Raw genomic sequence first — 25,141 nt, 5'->3', positions numbered from 1 at the left:
CTTTAGAATAAGCTCCCATAAGTCTAAATAATCAAATTTAACAAAAGGAGACAAAAGGCCTCAGTTAACCAAATACTAGCCAAAGCATGGGAATATGACATGGACGTTTATAATCTCTTTGTAGATTTTAAACAAGCCTATGATTCAATAGATAGAACAATTCTACCTAATATATTGGAAGAATTTGGCATACCATCAAAATTAATACGACTAGTGCAAATGACAATGACAGAAACAGAAGCACAGGTATGTATTCAGGGACAGATCACTGATGCGGTTACGATAACGCAAGGACTGAAACAAGGCGACGGACTAGCTCCAACGCTCTTTAGTCTTGTTCTTAAATATGTATTTAGACGGTTGACGGTGAGCGGAAATAACATACTTACAAACAAGTCTACCCAATTAGCAGCATACGCACATGCTATAAACATAATGAGCAGAACAGTGAATGCAGCGGAAGAAACCTACGTTGAGTTAAAACAGAGTGCAGAAGCAGTAGGGCTAGCAATAAATACAAATAAAACAAAACTACTCATACAAACCAGATCAAATAGACCGGTGCAACAACACTTTATTGACGATATAGAGCATGTAAATAGATTCACATACCTAGGAATGGATCTGGTCGCAAGCAATGAAGAAGAACCGGAAATAAATAGAAGGCTTATGCTGGCAAATAAAGCCTATTTCGCGATGGGCCACACCGGAAAACAAAACTCCGTGTCTATAAAACAATAATCAGGCCCATAGTAAGTTACGGTTGTGAAACATGGGTGGTGACACAGAAATCTGCCAATGCATTAGATGTGTTTGAAAGAAAAATATTACGTAGGATCCTGGGCTCAATAAGTGAAAACAACAACCGGCGAATTAAGTAAAATAGAGAAATATACGAGCAATATAGCGAACCAACTCTAGCACAACACACTAAACTGCAGAGATTACGGTGGGCAGGGCACGTGGTCCGCATGCATGAGAATAGAATCCCCAGAAAATTATTAAATGCAAGAATGCAGGGAAAAAAACCTGTTGGAAGACCTAAAAAGAGATGGGAAAACGAAGTCGATGAGGATGCCAGGAATTGCCTTAGAACGCGTTTATGGAAAAGAACAGCGGTAAATCGAGATGATTGGAGAAGCCTGTTGAAGGAGGCCAAGGCCTGATTTGGGCTGTAGTGCCATTGGATGGATGGAGACAAAAGACCTGCAGAGCGGTTTCCTCTTCTTCTAGCCAGAACCAACAAGTATCCTCTCCTGACAAGCCCATACTACTCAAATGCTTATTGAGCCTAAAGTGTCCAGACAGCATCCCTTCTATTACCATGACAGTGTTTCGATAGTGGGCCAGTGAGTTGTCTGTGAATGTTGCTTAACGAACTCTTCAGACTGTCTTCGTCCTAGTCCATTTCTTCACCATTCCAAACACATTTCTTGCACACATTTAATAACGGCTGCTGCTACTGTGTGTTCCTAACTCCAAAGTAGGGCTCCAGGCCAGTTAACGGCGCAAAAACGCCTTCTCGGTCCAGTTTATCAGCCTCCTCATTGTATTGGTAGCTTTTGTGCCCTGGAAACCAAGCTAGTATCAATGTACTTCAAAATATCGTAAAAGTTCACGACACAAGAATTAATCTATTTCTTAGGGGTATTTAGGAGTTGGTAATACTGTAACAACTGCCAAATCGATCAAAATTACTAAGTACATGATTTGTTTCGTCAAATTGACACATTTCGTACAGCTTAAAAAGACAGACAACGATAGTCGTTTTCGTTTAAGGCCACCAAAATAGGTGGAGCTTCTTGCAGCTTACACTATAGAAGTGAAAATAGTGGGACACATTCGCTGGCTTTCAGTGTATGAGTTTGTATCTTCCCGACTGTCTGAAGACAAAAATAACATTATAACAGTCTATCGATATCAATTCATATACGGAAAGGTGACGAATTGTGCTCTTTCGCCGTTTATTGTTATATATCTGGCGTCTCCATTCATCAAAGCCGTAGCAAAGCTCTTGCTGAAACTCGTTATATATTAACAGTGAAAAATACTTACGTTTGAGCTAAAAGTGGACCTCCAAAAGGCTTAAATTTTATTGTTCTCTTTTCACAGTCTTCTATATCATCTGAACTCTCTGTTTCCGGTTCTATACCTTCCTCTTCTTCTGATTCTGCCTTTTCTGCGCTAACTGTAACAAAAAACACGAAATTTAGATATAGGCAAGTTAAAAAATCATAAAATAAAATAAAAGGATGTTTAGTAATGATTGAGGAGGCATTATATAAGAGCAGATTCTTTTTAATGTTAAGTAGTTTACACTAGACGGAGTAGAGATGTATTCTAATTTGTACATCGATGTTTTTTTACTTATGTTTATGTAGAATCTACATCATTACAGAGTATTAAGTAAATGTGTTACAGGCTTTGGGCGTGAAGAAGAGACATCAAATAATGTCTCACCTTAGTCTAGTTTGGTTTAGTTTTGAAGTAGGTCTTGGGACCAGGTTCTATCTAGTCTTCTTATGGCTGGACTGTTATTGAATAATTCCCTTACTAGCTCATTGTCATGGTGAATGTTACGTCCATTTTGTGACTCCGTGGCTCGATGGATTTCTTCTCTGATGAAAGGAATCTTTGTCGTAGTGAAGTGTTTGATTACTTACGTACCATGGTGCATCCACTATCGATCTTAGCACTTTAGACTGGAATCTTTGGATGATATTTAGCGACTTTGGCACATAGGTGTAGTCCGTAGAACCAGTTAGGTTTGAGTATGGCTTTGTATAGAAGAATATTGTTTTGGGTGGTAAATTTTAATTTACGTCCAAGAGCCAGTACATTTGCCGGAATTTTAAGTCGAGCTGTCTTCTTTTGGTCTGGATATGTTTCTTCCAAGTGAGACGTTGGTTAAGATGTAGGCCAAGGTATCTAGCGTCTGTTACTGTTGGTATTCTTACATTTTCCATTTTTACAAGTAGTCATATGTTGTAACGGTTGGTAGATGTTATTTGAGTTGATTTTGTTTTTATTTACTTTTGTTCTCCATTTCGTATACCAATCACTGAGTATGTTCAGATGATGTTGCAGGTTTTGTGAGGCTTGCATGGGATCTTCATTTACAGCTAGTATTGCTAAGTCGTCAGCAAAGGAAGCGATTGTAGTATTATTTTTCTCTGGTATGTCGACTGCGTAGAGTGAGAAATGCAGCTGCCCTAAAATACTACAATGCGGGACTCCGAAGTTGATAGAGCAGAGGTTGAATTGTTGGTCTTTGAATTTTACAGAGAAATATCTATTTGATATGTAGAATTTAAGTAGAAGGAAATAGTGGATAGTGCTATTTTTGTCAAACGCTTGTGAGTGGTCTAGAAATATAGCGTTTTTCTTCAAGACTATTTGATATTTCATTTATTATTAGATGGATTTGTTGGATAGAGGGGTAATTTTCCCGAAAACCAAACTGATGTTTTGATAGTAATGTTAGGCATTCATGATCGGCGTATATCCTTTGTAGTAGCAATCTTTCAAAAACATTGCTTAAGGTTGGTAGTAGGCTGATGGGTCGATAAGATGTTAATTCATTGGGCTCTTTTCCTGGCTTGAGGATCATATTGATTTCAGCATGTATTACATCGATGTAAAGTGGATTATTCAAATGACCCTACGCTAAATCAGTCTTTAGATAAGCATCGACATAAAAATCCTATTCTCACGGTCTAATTATGTTTATGTATGGTATAATATTATAAATGCTTTTATAAAATACAAAAAAAAATGTTAAACAAATCTTAAATTGCAACACAAATAGCAGACGAAACTCTACAGAAGTATTAAATCGAGAAAAAGTAAAAGTACATGACATCTAAGAAGAAGATTAACAAACCACCGAAGAACAAGTGATCTGACTGCTTTAAAATTTAACGTTATTAACGAAATATAAAAAGGAACAACAAAACGTTTGTCTCATACTGCACACAACAGATCTACGAAAAAGAAAATTATTTCTATTGCCTTACGTTAGTTACGCCATTGGCCACCATTTTGTTGCTGAAATGGCGGGGGCTTGACTGACGTTTGTTTGATCTTGATGGGATTTCCAATTTACTCCATAGTACATAGACTTCAACAATTAACAGTTGCGTTGCAAAAAAACTCTAACAAAAAGAACAATGTAAAGTGTTGTGGTATGAAAAATAGTACCTTTTGTATATTTTCATTTATTTATAGTCGATTTTAAAAATAAACATGGATTTTGTTGCTGTAGGCGAAGGTATCCATACGTTCGCACTGTCGTTTTTGTTCTTTAGTTTATATTTTAATAAAGGATCGCTAGGTAAGTTACTAACTTTATTATTTTAGTATCCTTTGAATGCTGTAAAATCAATTTGTTACTTGAGACCATATGTTTATTATAAGTTAAGCTAATGTCAGCAGAAAATTGAGGTTATGAGTTAAGCAACATTTTGTTGTTCATTTCGCGGAACGCGGACCTTGATATTAGATAGTGATTAAGCGCATCATAGGCGGGTTAAGAAGGAAGTAATGGTGAATTTTATTTTTAAATAAAAGATCACATATATGTCATTATTATATTCATATATAATATCATAAGAGAGAAAATTTTGCCAGCAATATTTTCGATTGGTAGAAAAGTTTGTTGTCTGGCAATTTTCGCGAATTAAATTTTGACAGTTAAATCACGAGACGTCAGTCGAGTCCAGTTGAATAAAACCAGAAGAAAATTTTGCCGGTAAATAATTTTCTCTCGAATGATATTCGACAAGACTATTTCACAAGACAATTAATGCACCATATATCAACTAAACATAATCTTTATTTATTTGATAACAGGATTAAATATACAATTATTATAAGTTATAGTAGTTTGTCCATTCTTTTCTACCAAAGCATGATTTTATGTATTATTGACCTGTGGCATTTGGGAACTCGAAGGTCCAGCTTCATTTGTTATTCTGAGATTTTCGATCCACTTCTGGTGGTGACTAGAATCCAGCGACAGATATGGTTTTAGAGAGCTAGCATTTAAGTGACCAGTTAATTTAATTAACTCCTGTTCAGAAACACCTTGCTGGAACAAGGCTGACCCAGCTGAAGATTGATGAGAATCTTCGCTTTTCTGCATTTTTTTTATTTTATTTCATTAGGCAGGTGTTGCTATTTAGTGCTCAACGTTCTGGTTCTTATTGCATAATGCATTAACGTATTACATTTGGAATATAGGCGTATCCGGTTAGTGGTAAATTGCAAAACATTCGTTTCTTTATATGAATAAAATGAAATCTTATTTAATACTTAAAAATGTAATCGTTGCTTTTTTTATTGCTAATAAACAATATGTACGACGTATCTACATTGTCTAATTTCTCCATTTATCATATTTTGTTACCAAATATATACATAACGCCCTACTGGTAGCTTTTTACTCATATTTTCACCACCATCTTCTTCTTTTCCATTTTAACGAACACTCTCATATCTCTGATGTAAGGGGAGGCTTTCTTGTAGATCTACAGAGGCCCCAACGCCATCTAGCCATATTTTGTTATCAAATATCTACATAACTCCCTACTGGTAGTTTTTTAACCCACTTTTCACCGCTATCTTCTTCTATTCCATTTTAACTAACACTCTTACCCCTGTGATGCAGGGGAGGCTTTATTGTACATCTACAGAGGCCCCAACGTCACCTAGGCATATTCTGTTACCATAGTTTCTTACCAAATATATACGTTACGTCCTAGCTTTTTGGTAGCTTTTTACCATCTTTTTCATTTTAACGAACACTCTCTCCTCTCTAATGTTAGGGGAGGCTTTTTTGTACATCTACAGAGGCCACAACGCCACCTAGTCATCCAAATCTGCCATCAAAGTGATTGGAAATTCTTTATTCATTTTAATGAACACGTATTTTTCTACTTCTCACAATTTTCACCCCTAAAAGACCCCTCTGACGACAGGGGAGGCTTTCTTCTACACTTATACTTCTTGTACTCCCTACATCCATTAAGGGTACTCCTTCGGCCCCAACGCCACAAACCCAACCATCCAGCTGTCTACCAACTTTGATCTTAAATTCTCATATCCTATCTACTTTAGTATTTTCTTCTTCTCATTGCGCCGTCTCCTTTCGAAGTTTGGCGATCTAAATGGCAATTGAAGTTTTGGAAACAGCTGCACGAAAGATCTCTGCGGATGAGCGGTCGAACCATCTCCTCAGGTCTTTCAGCCACGAGTTCTGGCGTCTTCCTACTGATCTTTTGCCCTGTACTTTTCTACTAATTCATATCTTTCGCCTCTCAACACATGACCCAAGTATTGCATTTTCCTCTCTTTGATTATTCTTAGTAATTCTTTTTGTTTACACATGCGACGAAGTACGTCAACATTAGTAACTCTTTTTACCCATGGAATCCTCAACATTCGTCTGTATATACTACTACTAAGGATTTCCACAGTTTTCACTGTCTTCCTTCACTCAACCGTTTTCTCCAATTTTCCCTGTCATTCCAGTCTCCATCTCGCAGGGTTCTTTTCTCCATAGCCTCGTCGATTTCATCTCTGAATGACCTTCGGGGTCTTCCTCTCTTTCTTCTTCCAATCGGGCTCCATTCTGTGATTTTGTTTATTCAGCGTCCTCTGTCCGCTCTTCTGACGTGGCCGTACCAGGATAGTCTCTTCTCCTCTATATAGTCGATTATGTCTGATTGCACTCCCATTCTCCGCTTAATCTCTGCGTTTTCAATTCTGTCTCTTTTTGTAAGTCTACAGCTTCTCCTCAGGAACTCCATTTCTACTGCTCTTATTCTACCTCTATTTCTCTTGTTTATTGTCCAGTTTTCGGATCCATATGTCAGGATACTTCTTGTCAGGGTATTATATATTCTCTTTTTTGTCTTTATCGTAATGTTCTTATCCCACAACACTGAGTTTAGTTGTCTTATACAGTTTCTTGTTTGTCTCAGTCTGTTGTTTATATCTTCTTCTGTTGTTCCCTGGTTCGATATTATGGTTCCTAAATACTTGAATTTATCTGTTCCATTTATTTGTCTTCCCTCGTCTATCTCTAGGTTTCTCATATCCTTGTTTTCTGTTGTTAGGTATTCGGTTTTCTCTAAGTTTATTTCCATTCCAATGTTTTTATATTCTTCTTCTAGTTTTCTGAGCATAAAGCTGAGATCTTCTTCATCTTGTGCGATGACTACTTGATCGTCGGCAAAACTTAAGGTGTATAGGTATTCGTCTCTTACTGGTATGCCCATTCCTTCGCACTTTCTCCTCCATGGTTTGAGTGTCTTTTCCAAGAATATTTTAAACAGAGTAGGGGACGTAGCACAGCCTTGTAGAAGTCCTTTTGTCGTCTTAAATGGATTGTAGGCTTTATTTCCACATTTAATAGCTACTTTGTTTTCTTTGTATAGTGCTTTAACTGCTTTTATTAGTGTTTGTCGGATTCCGAGATCATTCATTGCTTCCCATAATTTGACTCTAGGTATTGAGTCATATGCTTTCTTTAGATCAACAAAGGCCAGATGGACCGGTCTACCTTTTGCCATTTTCTTCTCTATCAGTTGTTCTAATGTGTACGTATGATCTAGGCATGATTTTCCTACTGTGAACCCTGCTTGGTCTTCTCCAATTTTTCCTATTATTTCAGTTTCTAGTTTTTCCTTAATAATTTTCCCGTAAAGTCTGCCTACCGACGATATTATACTAATTCCTCTATAGTTTTCACACTTTTTCCTGTTTCCTTTCTTATGTATGGATGTGATGTATGCTTGTGTCCATTCCGCAGGTATTTCTTCTCCATTTAGTCTGTATATATACATCTCAAAAGCATCTATTCTTTTTTCTATTTCAGAGTCCATTGTCCAACTTTCACAGCCATACAGTAAGACAGAAAAAACGTAACATCTGATCATTCGGATTCTAAGCTGTAGACTAAGGTCTGATCTTGTAAAAAAGTTTTCATGCTCATGAATGTTTTCCTTGCTTGTTCGATTCTTGATAGGATTTTACTTTTTTTTGATTACACTGACTATTGATATTTGTTCCCTATGTATTGGCTTTAGTATGAAGGTAGTTATTGACATGATTCATATTACCTTTTTATACAATGAAACACTTAACCTATCTTTAGATAATTAGGAAAACCCCATTACAAAATGATAAACTTATTAAATATGTTAAAGGTGACCATATAAAAGAAACAAGCCTTTTTAACAGCAATTGAGATACTGCATCAGCTCCGCAAGCTTAAAAGGTTAAATTTTTCTGCTAATAATTCAACTCACTAGGGAAATAGGGACATAAATATATATAAAATAAAAAATAATTGTCCAGGTGTAGACATGTATGCCATAATTTATTCAGTCATTACAAATGCACTTTTATTCTAGGTGTTTCAGCTAAGACCCAGCTGCTGTTCCTAGTGTCAATAGTAGCCAAGAGCTGGTATGTCATTCAACTGGGGCATTACGAACCAATTTACTACTGGCTTCAATTTTCGCATATAGCGTTTACCTGCGGAACTCTTCTTTTTTTATTTACATTGAGGACTGTTAACCGAGAAGATGATACGTTCTGGTCCGAATTTGTCATTTTACCAGCAATAGTTACGTCGATACTGGCCAGCAAGTCTTTACTTGCAGTGGATGTAAGTTACTTTAATTTAAGATTGATTTGGAGCTATTTTACTGGTCTTCCTCATTTATTTGATAATTTAAAATATTGAGTATAGTCGACAGTTTAAAAGAATTTACAAGCTCAATCTTTTACGGATAGAGGTTATAGTTTATAAGTTTAGCGATTCTTGCTAGTTTTCAAAAATCTCATACTTTTAAAAAAATTTATAGGCCTCGGATGCCATACAGGGTTTACAGTAAACCAAAAAAAGAACGAAAATGAATTATGTATTAAAACATTAATGGACAACCTACCCTCCAAGATAGATTTTGGTTTTTGATTTTTGTTGATCTTAAAATATCAAGTTAAAGGTGTGTTTAATATTCAGTCGTTCAAAGAAAGTCGGCATCAACGAATACTTCTTCTTTTTTTATCTAGAAATAAGTCATTCCATCGTTTTCGTGGACTTTTACTGATCTTCTTCCTATTGGGAACTGTATTTGGCTGTCTTTACTACTCTATTTGTTGTGATTTGACTTATATGTTCGTTCTATTATACTCTTTTATTTCTTGCCCAGTCCTTAATGTTTTCCACCTTGCATCTACGTCGTATATTGGCACTTTTACCTTTGTCCCATAGTGTCCTACCATCAATTTTTTATCTCTGCAGCTTCTAACATTCTTTTTGTCCTCTCTGTATCAGGTCGTGTTTCTGCCGCGTATGTCATTATTGGCCTGATAACTGTTGTGTAGCCTTTCATTACTTTCCTCATAATTTCATTTCTCCATATTGTTTCATTTAGGCAACTTGTGGCTCTATTTGCTCCATTCAAATGACCTTTCACTTCTGTTTTGAGCTTTCCGTAGCTAGATAGTTGTTGGTATTGTTGATTTGTTGACAGTAGACACTTGTTCTATTATCTGACCTTCCAATTTACATCTTTGTAAATTTGCTCTTATAGCCATGCATTTTGACTTTTTTGGGGAAATTAACATGTTAAATTTTTTGGCGGTTATATTAAAATGGTGCAGCAGACTTTGTTTTGTAAATGATCTTTACTTTAAGTGAGTAGTATTGCGTCATCTGCATAGCAGATTATTTTAAATTGTTTTTCTTCCATTTGGTATCCTCTTTTAGTTCTTACTATTTTTTATTTCATCCATGATCATGTTGAAAAATAGAGGACTCAAGAAATCTTTCTGTCTTATCAAATTGCCAGCTTTAATAGGGTCAGTTAGTTCTTCTTCTATTTTTACTTTTATTGTGTTGATTTGGTAGATATTTTTGATTGTTTTGAATATATTCCTAGGGGTATCTCTTTTGCGTACAATAAGTGAAGAAAACTTAAAGAATCTTAACGTAAAAGAACGCCTCCAACATGAACTGCATGTGAACTGCAGCAAATTGAACACAAACACCAATGATATTGACGAGTACTGGGATCGACTAAAACATTGTCTACTGGAACCTTGTAAAGAAATACCAAAGACTTCTGCAAGGAGAAAAGAAGAATGGATGAATGACGAGATAGGAGGAACTTTATAATTGGTATGCTATGTATTCTCCCAGATTCAACAATAATCTCAGACAAAAGCCACTGCCATTCAGTTGGCATCTTCAGAGAATGGTACTCAAGTGGTCAGAGTGGTCTAAGTCAGAAATGTTGAAATTCGAGAAACAACGACTTAAAGTTAACATGTTGGCGTTAAATGGGAACATAAAAACTGACTTTGATCAGAATGATTTTCAATAAAAAAAGCTTAAACTTAAATAATTCCAGCGGAACAATCAGCCAGCAGTCGAAATTTTTATATTTTTTGTTAATATTTTGACTTAGACCACTCTGGCTTTCAATAGGTTCATTATTTTGGAGTAAAGCAAAAAAGTTAGACTTACAAACGATCGTGTATTTTTGTGTATTATATTATTACAAATTAAATTTTTATTCATAAAAAACATCGTCGTCTCCATTCGCCACCAAAATATCTTCCAGTGGACCTACTTCTGCAGTGTTGTTTCCATTTACGGATAAATTTTTGAAAAAGTCGTGATGAATGGGCGGTATAAACGCCAAAAGATCTTCCATATCCTTTTTTTTTCTTAATCGTAACTGGTATTGGAGCTTCATACAGTTTTGAAAATTCAATATTTTGAAAATTAGCGATACGTCCTTTTCGTACAGGTTGCAAGTTTATGACATCAAAAGGAAACTCCTCATCTAATGTTTCTTTATAAAATATTTTATAGGGATCACTCTTTCTAAATTGTAGCCATTGAATTTTAAGCCACGATACTGGCGCGTTATCTTCATTTTTCTTTCTTCTGGTAACAGCTGCTTCCAGGTTTTGTGACGATACAAAATTATTTCCGTTCATCTTGCAAACACGATACGGTTTCTTTGTGCGACACTTCTCAAACACACTGTACCAGTCGTCCGGCACATACTTCACTTTTTTCTTTGCGTATTGTTCGATTACACCAAAATCACGATCATTCGGGAGAAAGGAATGTCCGGATACCATAAACTTATGGTCTACCATTTCCAAATTATCGGAATCTGCAATGAGTTTCAACCAAAACAAACACTGTTTAAAGTTCCTATTCTGCCCCCCACAGGCATCACTAAATGCAATGATGTGTCTTGCGTCCTTTGCATTTTCTAGAACATGCTTTCGAATACAAGATCCTATTTCTTGTGCTCCTCGAGAGGCTATAGTTTCATCCCAGGCATACAGGAACACCTTGTCTTCGTCGCTAAACTCGTGAATACCCAAATTGTACACATACATGTTTCTTTTATAGTAGGCTACAGAGCAAGTCAAAGTTGGAAACGGTAAGGCCTTTTCTAAATCAAACGTGAATGCACACACTCTCCCTTTTTCACGTATGCTTGTAATTTTAGCGTCTTTCAAAGCAGCTCTGGCCTTTTCACTGCGCCGTAAATGCAGCTCGTGTTGTGATTGAAGCACTTTCTTCGTATTCTCGTCCTTTTCCTGGGTCACCTGATTTTTGTATTTGTCACACTTAACACATGTATCTTTTAATGGTACGTGAAAGTGAAGATTAAAATCACGATGGAAAATTTGTCTGTATAAACTTTCTGACACAGGATCTTCTACACATTTCTCTTTGTACAGGGTATACATTGTACGTACATTGAGCTCTGGATCTAAAAACTTTCTATTAGGATTATGAGCTCGTGTATAATGAGATTCATAAGAAGGAAAGCTGTTTATGTGATCGCGTACTAACTGTATATTTCCTTCAGGAGTTTTATTGCTAGGTGCGTGTTTGCCCCGTAAATCTTCACCAGGAAATGATATCTCCCCCTTTTTTAATGCACGCATTAACCTACCATTACTTATTGCAAAGGTTTCCAAAAAGTACACTTTAGTGCACACTTTATGAGACTCTTTCGGGGTATTTAGGACATAAGTGTAGGATACTGCTTTTTTCTGCCTTGTACCATTTCTTGGACGGTGAGTGGCTGGTTTAGACAATTTTACAATACCAACTAGAAAAGCATTTTGTGCTGAAAAATTAGCTATGTTCCAGAAATTTGTAAAGATAGCTTTCCTTTCTTCCTGAGAAATTTTTTGAATACATTTGCCCTTGCACCTACACTCCCTGTTATGAAACTCTTTCGCTTTTACCACCTTATTAGATGTAGACACATATTGTTCCCCACAGTTTCTTTTTTCTTTTCGAACATTCTTGATGTGTTTACTTGGCTCTCTATTTCGTTTTCTGCCGACGTGCTTGATAGTTGATCCCAATTTTAACTTCGAACTTTCGTCAACTGAAACAAACGTGCAAATAAAATACTGCTATTCACACATTTGAGGTTATGAAAGGAAATAACAAAATAAACTTACCTCTATCAGAATCAGATTCTGTTGAATCGTCATTGTTTTCTGGCTCGTACTCGCTATCACTAGCACTAAACGGTTCATTTACAGATTCACTAGAACTCATTTTACTACAAGCAAACGTGACACTTATAAAAAATTCGTGACAGAATTTCTGGCAGAATGGTCCAAGTCAGACTTAGACCATTTTGCCTTAAAACGGCAACCTTCATAGCATTTGACATATATTACAGTAGTGTCATCTGTGAGTGAACGGATGCACTAATATTTTTCAAATTTTGTAGCAAAATAGAACACTGTTAAACAGAATTATATACCGAGAAAACGCGAAACATGAAATTCTTGACTTAGACCACTCTGGTTTTCAACGGCTCATATAATCACTTTTAATGGAAAATTGTAGCAGCAGCAACATTTATTTTAATAGTATCAAATTATCTTTCTGTTTTAGTTGCTATACACCTTTAGCCAGTTCCTCAAAGGCGTAGCAGTGATCCCCCAGATGTACTTAATATTAAAAACCAAAAGAATCTCAAACTCAATGGCCATTTACCTGTTTGCCATGGGTTTCCAAGATTGGATAGCCAAATATTCCAGACTGGGTTTCAACGAAACTACGGATATAACTTCCTTTATTTACTTGGGCGTTTACACTGTTTCCATAATGATCATGCTCCATTCGGGCGTTCAAATGTACAGCAGCTATGACGGTGGATCCGAACAGATATTATCTTTGACCAGCGAGTTTGTTGATGATTTTTCGGACACGGCCTTACTTATAAATGAAAAGGAGGATGATTTGGATGTTAGTCAATGGCCGGATAAAAAATTTCAACAAAAGAACGACTTTGGAGTAAAAGTGGGCTGTGAAAAGCAAACAATGTGATTACTAACGCAGAAGAATATAATATTTAAGTACCTATTTAATGAATGTTTACAATAATTACAGAATTTTTATTTTTTCGAATATATATTGTTGTGAATTTATTAATTGTTATGTCTTTAATTTATAATGTCTTTACTAATTTATTATATTGTTCCTACTTTAATTTATTAAAAGGCACGATCATTTATATAAGTTTATTTATCACTACATATACAATAATTTATTAGTAGGCGAGCGTAACAATAATACCACGAGCGCGAATCTTCTTTATTAACTGTCTTCAAAATAAAAGTTCCTCCATATTTATACGAAAACAGCTGCTCTAGAATCCCATGGATTTTGACCTCAATTGACCTGGTTTCGCCTCGAATGGACAGGCCTAATTCCGGAAGATTCGAATGGAACCAGTTTTTTTATTACTTGGAGTTTATGCCAGCTATTCGAAAGGTCTCGTATATTCTAAAACAGAACAGCATTAGTCATAATATAATACGGTTATTTTTAGGCCAGGATTTTTATCGTAACATTGCCCCCCTCTTAAAAGATGGTTCCTCCTGGAACCTTGTCGGGACTGGAACCGGAACTGTATGCTGGTATCGGCAACTGGACCCTCTTTTACAACTTCCAGTTGTATAAAAATGACAAGGGACGGTTTTCTCTCCGCACCAGTAACTATGCGGATTGCAACAGACTAACACCTGGACTTCGGTGTCTTTGAAGATCTCCTCCACCATATTTCGGATAACCCTCCAATCTAATTGGCGGCACTCCAACTTTGGCATGGCTAACTTTTCCACGTCGGACTCTAGTACGTGCTCTCTCAATTGAAGTAAGGCTTCCCATACATCTCGGTAGGTAGGTTGGTCACGGGCAGTGTCTTTTGTTACCAGGTAGAAAAGGTAACGTGATGCATCTTGGAGTTTCAAGGTTTTACCGGGAGCTGGCACCTGGCATTGAAGTTCTGCAACTCGACCAAACTTCCTTCGAAAGACGGATGCCAACCCTGGTGCGTCTTTGAGACTGGCCGGGATGGTGAGGGCCAGCGAGTAGTCATCGGGGAGCGCTAGTAGATCTTGCTTTTCTTCAGTGGTAACACCATGTCTTGCTTTACCGGTACCTCCATAGGCACCCATGAATTCCTCAAACGTGAGGTCAGACACATCGTGGACTTGGTTTACTTCCACTTCTTCATCTACGTCGTGGTCACCTTCGAAAGACGCCAGCCGGTTATGGTGTACTATCATCGGCTTTCCCTTCGGAATCTTGCTTATTCGGTAGATGACATCGTTGATCTTCTCCATAATGAGGTATGGACCTTCCCAAAACTGCTGCAATTTGGGAGAACAACCTTTTCGCTTCTTGGGATTATACAGCCATACTTTGTCGTTCTTCTTAAAGCAACCCTTTTCGGCTTGTGTATCGTACCGTTTCTTCATTCGGTCGCTAGCGATCTGAAGGTGGGAACGGACCAACTCATGTACATCGTCCATTCTTCTTCGTAATTCGATCACATAATCTTCACCTGCTACATCTTCTCCAGGTCGACACCCAAACTCTAGATCACAAGGTAGTCGCATTTCGCGTCCGAATAGGACTTTCGCTGGTGTCTGGCCTGTTGATTCGTTAACAGCAGATCTGTAGGCCATTGTGAAGAACGGAAGGTATTGGTCCCAGTCTCGCTGATGATCGGACACCATCTTTGTCAAATATTTGCCAACTGTCCTATTCATCCGTTCTACCATACCATCAGATTGCGGATGATATGCTGTAGTTCTTGTTTTCTTCATGCCTAGTCTATCACATATTCCTTGGAATAGATCGCTTTCGAAGTTCCTGCCTTGGTCACTATGGATCTCCAAAGGCACTCCAAATCGGCTGATATATTCTTGGATCAACTTATCTGCAACGGTGGCGGCCTTCTGGTCTGGAAGTGCGTAAATCTCGACCCACTTAGTGAAGTAATCCATTACTACCAGCATGTACTTGCCTCCATTTTCACTTTCTGGAAATGGCCCAGCGATGTCCAAAGCTATTCTTTCAAACGGGCTTCCAACATTATATTGTCTCATAGGAGCTCTCCTTTTTCGGTAAGGCCCGTTACTCGTGGCACAAATAGTACATTTCTTACACCAGTCTTTTACATCGTCGGAACTGTTCATCCAATAAAACCGTTCCCGAATTCGCTGAAGGGTTTTCCTTACACCAAAATGCCCTCCCGATGGACTGTCGTGTAACTGACGAAGTACTTCGGCTATTCTGCTCTTTGGGATCACCAACTGTCTTCTCTTCTCTGAACCGTCATCATTTTCCAGGACTCGTTTAAGCAAGCCATCTTCGATGATAAATGAGTCCCACTGGGCCCAATACGTCTTAACTACTGAGCATAGGTTTGATATTTCCTGCCAAGGTGGTCGACGGTTTTCCTCTTTCCATTTTCGGATTTTCTGTATAACTGGATCTCTCTCTTGTTCTTCCCTTATCTTAGTAGGCGTCCAGTCGTCGTTGACAATCGTCGTTCTTAGCACTGCTGCTTCCTTGGATTCCGTTTTGTTGCAGTGGGGACACTCTGCTGGGCATGGCCGTCTGGAAAGAGAATCAGCGTTTCTGTGGCTAACTCCGGCTCGGTGCTCAATCTTAAAATCGTATTCTTGGAGTCGTTCGATCCACCTGGCTATCTGACCCTCTGGATTCTTAAACTGCATCAACCACTTAAGGGCGGCATGGTCGGTTCGGATTAAAAACTTCCTTCCATAGAGGTATTGATAGAAGTGCTCTACTGATTTCACTACTGCCAGAAGTTCTCTTCTCGTGACGCAATAATTCCGCTCAGGTTTTGAAAGAACTTTACTAAAATATCCGAGGACTCGTTCCTGTCCTCCTTGAATCTGAGACAGCACTCCTCCAATTCCCACATTACTTGCATCTGTATCTAAGATGAACTCTCCTTCTGGCAGTGGATACCCTAAAATTGGTGCTGTTATTAAATGCTTTTTCAAGGTCTCAAAGGCATTTTGGCAGTCTGTATCCCAGCGGTAATCTCTTGCTTCCTCCGTAAGTCGCGTTAATGGCTTAGCGATATCTGCAAACTTCTTAATAAACCTCCGGTAGTAAGTACATAGTCCAAGAAAACTTCTCACTTGATGTTTGTCAGTTGGTTTTGGCCATGTCTTAATGGAATCGATTTTTCCCTTATCCACGGCCACTCCTTCTTTACTGACTATATGACCCAGATAATTGACTTTACCTTGAAATAGCTGGCACTTCTTGGGGTTTAGCATCAATTGGGCAGCTTTAAGTCGATTAAAAACGTTTTCTAAATTCCTCAAATGATCTTCGAATGTCTCCCCCAAGACGATTATGTCATCTAAATAAACCAGGCATGTTTTCCAAGATAACCCTCTCAACACATTTTCCATAAGCCTCTCAAATGTCGCAGGAGCATTACAAAGTCCAAATGGCATAACGTTGAATTGCCACAATCCAGATCCTGTGGTGAAGGCTGTCTTTTCTTTATCTACTGGGTCCATTTCTACCTGCCAGTATCCAGACTTCAAATCTAAAGTAGAAAACAATTTACTTCCAGCCAATGTGTCCAATGTGTCATCGATCCGAGGCAGAGGATAACTATCTTTCTTGGTAACGTTGTTCAGCAAACGGTAATCCACACAGAACCTCGTCGTTCCGTCTTTCTTCTTAACCAGGACCACCGGAGAGACCCATGGGCTCGTAGAAGGTTCTATCACCCCGTCTTTCTTCATTTCCTGAACAATCGTTTCAGCTTCCTCTCTCTTCGCCTGTGGTAATCGTCGAGCTGTTTGACGAATTGGCTTAGCATTACCAGTATCAATTTTATGCTTGACAACGGTAGTTCTTCCCGTCTTTCCTCCTTTCGGTACGAAAATATCACGATACTGCCGAAGAAATTCCCTTAATTTCCTTTTCTCCATCTGATTTAGAGACTGTCCTGCAACTGCAACCATTTGGTCGAATTTGTCGTTGGAATTATCAGATGTTGTCGCCTGACGGATTATGGATGTCACAGGTACACAAGTTCCTACCTTTGTCTCTTTCTTGATGGTCACTGGGTAGTCGTTGACATTGATAAGTCTCACAGGAATTTCCTTAGCCGAAGTCACCAATTCTTTTCCAATTATGATTCCACGGCCAACCTCATCGTCGTGGTTCCAAGGCTCCATCATAACAGGTCTCCCTTCGTCCACCATTCCCTGTAGTCGCGCTACTATGATCGTTTCGCTTCTCGCAGGCACGACTGTATCTTCTGTAATGGCTGCTTGCACAGTGTTGTCATTATGTGGATGGAGAAATACCTCCTCGTTGCCAACTTTGATTACCTTATTCTTAAAATCCAATTGGAATCCATGCATATTCATTACGTCCATTCCTAATATAACATCCTCTTCGATGTCAGCAACTATAACAGTATGGACAAACTTTTCTGCCCCAATTCCCAATTGTACCTGGATTTCTCCATGAATGTTGGCATTTTCACCTGTAGCGGTCCGAAGTCGTAACCTCGTTGGTAACAGTTTCTTTCGGCTGTTTATAACTGTCGGGCGTATAATGGTTCTGGTCGCTCCGGTATCCACCAACAACGTATGCTTTTTACCATTTATGTCTCCATCTACATATACACTATCTTCACGACATTTCAAAGAAGCTATTAGTATGAGAGGGTCTTTGGAAAAGTTTTGGGTCGAAGCTGCCCCCCTAAGGCTGACCCGTTCTAGTTTTCCTGATGGTGAGTTTCTTGATTTGCGTCGTACCTAGGGTGTTTACAGGAGCTTCGTACGTGTCCTATTTCGCCACAATTCCAGCATCTGATGGTCTTTGTTTTCTTATATGTCATGCTTTTCATCATATTAACGAGCTGGTCAAGTTTATCTTCATCTCCTTCCTCTTTTACAGTCCTAACTTTACTGTACCCGCCAGAGGCCTGCGTAGCTGACTCGTATTCGAGGGCGGCGGATAGGACATCAACCAGCGTCTTGTGACGAGCTAATCGCAGTGTTCTCTGCATTTCATGATCACGAAGACCATCAATAAACGTTTGAACGGCCAATTTTTCCATCATGTCTTCGGGAGCTGTTGGATAAGCATATCGTACTAATCTGGCAATATCTACCTCATATTCTTGAAGAGCCTCATCTTTCTTCTGTCTACGATTTTTAAGCTGTGACTGATATACATGCTCCAAATGTTCGTGGCCATATCGCATATTTAACCTCTTCTTCAGTTGTTCGAAATCATCGGTCTCCTCTACGGCTATGGTCTGAAGCACATCTAAGGCATCTCCTCGAAGAGCGATAGTCAGGTTTACAGCCTTTTCTTTTTCAGACCATCCATTTGCTCTTGCGGCTGATTCGAACTGTTTCATGTAGTTGTTCCATGATGATTTTCCGTCGAAAGTTGGGACTTTAACATGAATAGAACCTCCACTTCCTTCAAATTTCGGCCGTGTCTCCAACTTAAATTTCGTCTCGTCTTCTTTTATCTCCACTGTAATCGGATTGTTACCTCTCTCTGCTGTCCCTGTTTCTTCCATCTTCCTTTCCATCTCTTTAATCTTTTCTTCGAAGGCCAACTTATCGGCAGCAACTTGGTTTTTTAACGAAGATATTCTATCGTCCAGGGCAGACATCTCAGAAGTGACTTTAGAGATTTCTGAAGAGATGTTAGCAGAAACTTTGCTTTCCAGGGAAGAAATCTCGTTAGAAACTTTGTTTTCTAATGAGGCGATGTCGCCGGAAACTTTCGAAATATCGCCAGAAACTTTGTTCTCTAATTTCGAAATCGACGAGATAACAGCATCTTCAAATATATAAGTCTCTGGATCTAGTCCTTCTTCTAGCAAAGCGTTCTTTAGTCGTTGGACTAACTCAGCCTTTTTTCCGGTAGAAGCTAATTCTCTGTCTTCGAGATGTCTTCTTAAATTAGTCACTGTCAGCTCATAAATCGTAGCCATGTTCACAATTTATTTTATGTTCACTTGTATTATTATTATAAGTCTAATTTATGTTCGATCTCACTCTGACACCATTTGTTGTGAATTTATTAATTGTTATGTCTTTAATTTATAATGTCTTTACTAATTTATTATATTGTTCCTACTTTAATTTATTAAAAGGCACGATCATTTATATAAGTTTATTTATCACTACATATACAATAATTTATTAGTAGGCGAGCGTAACAATAATACCACGAGCGCGAATCTTCTTTATTAACTGTCTTCAAAATAAAAGTTCCTCCATATTTATACGAAAACAGCTGCTCTAGAATCCCATGGATTTTGACCTCAATTGACCTGGTTTCGCCTCGAATGGACAGGCCTAATTCCGGAAGATTCGAATGGAACCAGTTTTTTTATTACTTGGAGTTTATGCCAGCTATTCGAAAGGTCTCGTATATTCTAAAACAGAACAGCATTAGTCATAATATAATACGGTTATTTTTAGGCCAGGATTTTTATCGTAACAATATAATAATTGAGCAAAAGCATTTCTTTTGTTGTTTACTTTCCCCAAATACATTCCAAATTAATAGAAGTTAAAACAAATATAGTAGACAAAATAGTACTATATAGAAAAAGCTCCATAGATTTGTTTGGACTACTTTCTAAAATCTACATCAAAATGAGATAAGCACCCTAAGTAAGTTGACAATATTGAAATAGAAATCAGTAGTCATCCAGAGAACGCACATGTCTTAACTGCACTACGTTCCTTTGCTTCAACTTTTAACACGTTCAGTGCCACATGTATCCAACATGGATACACGCGTCACACTGATTTAGTGGCCGAGTGTATCCAATGTGGATGCACATATATTTTTGTATTTTAAGCCGTATACATCCGCATCAGATACACACGGTCTAAATTTCTTTATGGGTGCTTGTAAGTAGTGGTCTACGAAACCCAAAACTGAGGTTGGCCTGCAGGTACTGCGATGATTTTTGCTAGACTTCTTTTCGGGAAAATAAAGGGAAATAAAACAATTTTTTTATTTTATACAGAAACAAAATATATATTTATAATAAAACATTTGTGGTTTAAGTTAGATACATAAAAAAATAAATACAAAACGTTTATGACTTTCAAAACACTAAACTAAATAATATTCTTCTTTATAAAACATACAAAAACGAAATAATTAATCCTCTACATAAATCAAGAATCTTTTAGAAAAAGTATCAGTTTATAAACCATTTGTGGGTCTCGAAAAAACACGCTAAACAATAATATTTTTCACATGGGACACATCTAAATTTACTTGGTATGTTTGAGGGGTTTGGGTGGTTTGAGATTTTGCAGCTTTTGTATCCGTCTCTTGTGATATTTTCTTAAAACAGTTTACACATCGGCCTCTTTTTCTACCAGCCCCTTAACTTTCTTCTGAATAATGTTAAACTGTGTTGGACACCTCTGGTTCTGTAGGCTTATGTGTGTCGATCTGAGATTGTAATAATTCCATTATAAGATTTTCTTTCAATTTTGTGATAGACATTTTCTCATTTGCTACCTCTTGGTGTAATATGTATGCGTTTACCAGTGTCGTATCCATAAGGAGCTCAATTGCCAATTTACGGTACCATTTTAGGCCTTTCCTGAAGGATGATGAATAGGCTTTTATTTGATCAGTAAAAGATCAATGAAAGCTTTAGATTTGTTATAATCGACAATTATTTTGGGCTTGTGTACCTTACCTCCTCTTTGTTTCAATGTTACAAGTTGATCGTTGTGTTTAGTACTAAGAACTAGAACGTTCCTTTTATTATTCCATTTCAGAACAACAACACCTGTATTACTCTCGGCTGCGACAACTTCGTGCTGCCTTAACTTTTTCGATAGAATATCTTTGGGGTTGAGATTTCTATTTGTACGCCGTGTTCCTACTAAGTGCGTCTTCCGGTCTATAAGTGTATAAGCTAGTGCAACACTCGTGTAGTAACTGTCATTATGGTGTGTTCTCCCCTGGTCAAGCAGATTTTTTAGATGGTTCTTCTCGTTCCAGGTGCATATTTTAATAAACTTTGTATATTTTCTGAGCGCGTCCTCTTCTTTTACTTGAGAGGTTTCACTTGCTTACGACCTGGAAGACAATATGGTTTTGTTGTGTTATTTCTTCCCTGTGGGATCTTGTACTCCGATATACATGATCAGTAGTCTTCACTCTCAAAGCTGTAGTCATGATAGATGTACAAGAGATATCTATATGGATCTTTAATGTAGTGGTTTCTCCTTCGCCGATAACCGATTTCTCGGTCCATCCGCCTTTGATGATGCTCCCTCCAATCCTTACACCTTCAGTTCTTTCCCATAATGCCTCCTGAAATATTAGTTGGGAGTACATCTCTAGTTGGTAATACACAGTATTAAATAACTGTGGCGACAGTACACATCCCTGTCTGACTTCTTTTTGAATTTCTACTTGATTTGTCTCACTATCTTCCACCCGTATGACCGCTGTTTGATTGTAGTATAGATTTTTGATTAAAATATCCTTGGGATCAAGGTGTATGTTTCAATGCTTGTATGAATACGTTTTTATTATATTCCCTGCATTTTATTCTATTCCCTGAGAGAAATAAATAAAAATAAAGGCTCAAAAGAGGGCTAGATGAAAGAGAAATTGCCCCATATCTTATTCGACCACGGACAAACCCACTTATAATGGAGCAAGAAATGCCAAAAAACATAAAATTTTGGACAGAACTGAAGTAATAAAAAAAAAGATCTAGAAATTATGCCGTCAGGAATAAGAGACATAAATACAGCTTAACTAAAAAGCATCCGGCTCAGAGGATATGGATTATTATTGAACTCCTCAAAGTACTGGACGAAGACATCATTTAGATTATGATTAAATTGTTCAGTAAAATATATACAATCGATGTGAAACCTAGCGATTGTTTAATATTGTACTGTTCGATATTCTCATCGGATGGTCAAATGAAGCAAAGTATATCGGGGTCATCATGAACAAGGGACTCACGTTCACATCCCATGTTACAAGAACAGTACAGAAGACAAAAATGGTACAAGCCAATATCAGAACCCTAACTGAAAGAAGAAGCAAATTACCATTCACAATAAAGACAAGGCCCACGAACAGCATCATACAACCCTACCTGATAGATGCATCTCTCAAATGGGGACAGACTTACAAGACGAACAGAAAGAAAATCCAATCACTAAGAAAGCAGCGAACGTCCCTCTATACGTAGTGGAAAGATTCTTTTTCAGAGACAGCCAACAGATCAGAGTGTTCGACCAAATGGAGAACAAAGCAACAAAATTCGCCGAACTAATGGACCATCACAACGATATTACGATTTCTATATACGAATCTAATTCTACTGTCTCGTATATAAATATATACCAACCAATATTTTATATAATTTCTATATAAAATACAAAAGTCACAATACTAACTGGTAATAATAATTTTTTCCTATTGTAGACTTAGTAGATAAATACCTAATCCGCTTAACCATGGGAGCGAACTAGTAGATATATACCTAAAATAAAAGGGTTTTTAGACCTCGGACTGAACTGGTATGCTCCGATAAAATTTATTTATATGTATGGATTTTAGTCAAATATTAATAGTGTATGAAAATAATTATTTTCGTTCGTTTCCATGTGACAATAAGTAATCTGAAAAGCTGCATCCTCTATAAAAAACATACTTGTAAAAGTTATTTATTAACTACGGCATTGACTAAATTACCCATGTATTTCTTGTATTCTTTACAATATTAGTTACCAAGAAAACTACTTATCGCTTTGATAATTAGTTTTTCGATAAAGCCAGAACATTACAGTTAAACATAAAAGGTTCTAAAAGAAATATAAAAACCCAATTAGGAGACACCCCAGCACGTTGTGTTATTATAGTCTAGGCGGGATCTGTTTTGGATTGGACATTTTCCATAGGAAGCTATTTTTTTGCTGGAATCCCTTCAGGATGTGCCCAATATCGATAATCACGATATGCGCCAGTCGCAAACCCTGTGCTAAATTTTTTATTTAACAAAATCTGAAAACAATTGAAAATTTCTCATTTTTTTGCTCCTATTTTCGTTTATAATTCGGAAACTATTGATCCTAGAGAAAAAATTATAAGAAGTTAAAAGTTTCGTTATTCAATTTTACACAATATTTCGTTTTATGTTTATTGTTGAAAAAATAGCAATAATTGGAAAAAAAGTACAAAAAAATGAAGTTAATCCTTTAAATGTTTTCGACTTTCTAAACTTGACTTACAAGCTCCATATTCCGCCTAGAAAAACCTTTTAATATGTTTAAAACGTGTGCTAAATTTTGTTAAGATCGGTCGGATAGGTATTGCATAATAATTTTGCAACCCAGCCTACTGGAAAAAAATCGCAAATTTTCAAATTTATAGTAAGCCCTAAATAAGGCCCTCAAATAGTTGCAAATTTTTTTACACATAAAAGAAGGCTCAAACTTTCAAACGCTTTTCGTAAAATTCAAATCGGTTCACTAGGAGAGCCTAGAAATTTTTTTAAAGTTTTAAACATTTTTTATATATATTAGGCTTATAAACAAATTGAATAACTTTACGAGCTTTAAACATATCAATTTCAAGATTTATACACTTAAAGAACATTAAAAGACGCTTCTTCAAAAAAAAAATACATTCGGCTTACTGGTTGCCGAGATATTGAAGGTCAAAGTTGGCATATATTTGCCGTGTAACCATAAGTGATAGAGGGCTCGTTTCTAAACAAATACCCTAGTCTTGTCAAGTACTTTTTATATGAAAAGTTTTACGTAATGCGCTTTATGGCAACATCCATAAAAAAGACAAATAAAAAACCGTTTTCGCGTAAAATGTCGCTCGGAATGCATGAGAGGTGGTGGTGGGGGACATTCACTCGAAATGTGAATCGCTGAGTTCAAAATCATAGCGCGCGCTAAAAATTGCATTATCTCGGTTTCTTGTTAACCAAGTTTGCTCTTTTTTTTTGAATCGATGTCTCGGACGACAAGGATTTCAAATATCATATTTTCAAGTACCATTTTTAATTGCAAAATTGGGAAATTTGGAATAAACAATTGTATGTTAAACAAGTAATTGCATTTTTTCTTCATGCATTTTTTTTAAACTTGCAATTTATACATTGAAGTAAATTGTTACTTTTAGTAAACAAATATGTATTTATAAATTATTAATAAATAATTTAAATTGTTAAAACAAAGGCAAACGCAAAAAAATTGTTTTTTTCATAAATAAACTTTATTTTGACTCAATCTTCAATAATTTTTTTTAAAGTCTTTTTCTTTTTTTGGAAGGACAAGAATCTTCAGGTCTGACCTTGACCTTCAATATCTCGGCAACCAGTAAGACGAATGTATCGTTTTTTTTTAAAGAAGCGTCTTTTAATGTTCTTTAAGTGTATAAATTTTGAAAATGATACGTTTAAAGCTCGTAAAGTTATTCAATTTGTTTATAAGCCTAAAAAATGTTTAAAATTTAAAAAAAAATTCTAGGCTCTCCTAGTAAACCGATTTGAATTTTACAAAAAGCGTTTGAAAGTTTGAGCCTTCCTCTATATGTAAAAAAATTTGCAACTATTTGAGAGCCTTATTTATTGCTTACTAGAAATTTGAAAATTTGCGATTTTTTTCCAGTAGGCTGGATTGCAAAATTATTATGCAAAACCTATCCGACCGATCTAACAAAATTTAGCACACG

At 37.0% G+C, this 25,141-nt stretch overlaps 2 protein-coding genes across 2 annotated transcripts in view; one reads left to right on the top strand and one right to left on the bottom strand.

The window, feature by feature from the left end:
• tow (target of wingless repressor) overlaps window positions 1-25,141 on the bottom strand; it is a 552,940-nt gene that overhangs the window by 26,228 nt on the left and 501,571 nt on the right. Inside the window, exon 3 of the mRNA XM_072524100.1 lies at window positions 2,056-2,188. Within this exon, the coding sequence (XP_072380201.1) occupies window positions 2,056-2,188 (133 nt within the window). The remainder of the gene's footprint in view (window positions 1-2,055; window positions 2,189-25,141) is intronic.
• LOC140435280 (ER lumen protein-retaining receptor erd-2.2-like) lies at window positions 4,088-13,472 on the top strand. The gene is made up of 3 exons (XM_072524101.1): window positions 4,088-4,333; window positions 8,418-8,674; window positions 12,965-13,472. The coding sequence occupies exons 1-3, from the start codon at window positions 4,246-4,248 to the stop codon at window positions 13,397-13,399; spliced, it is 780 nt and encodes a 259-aa protein (XP_072380202.1). The 5' UTR covers window positions 4,088-4,245; the 3' UTR covers window positions 13,400-13,472.

Source organism: Diabrotica undecimpunctata, chromosome 2 (genome assembly GCF_040954645.1).
Source record: "Diabrotica undecimpunctata isolate CICGRU chromosome 2, icDiaUnde3, whole genome shotgun sequence".
In the NCBI taxonomy this organism is placed as follows: Eukaryota; Metazoa; Arthropoda; class Insecta; order Coleoptera; family Chrysomelidae; genus Diabrotica; species Diabrotica undecimpunctata.
Note: the sequence above shows the minus strand (reverse complement) of the source record. Positions and strands in the feature narration are given on the sequence as shown.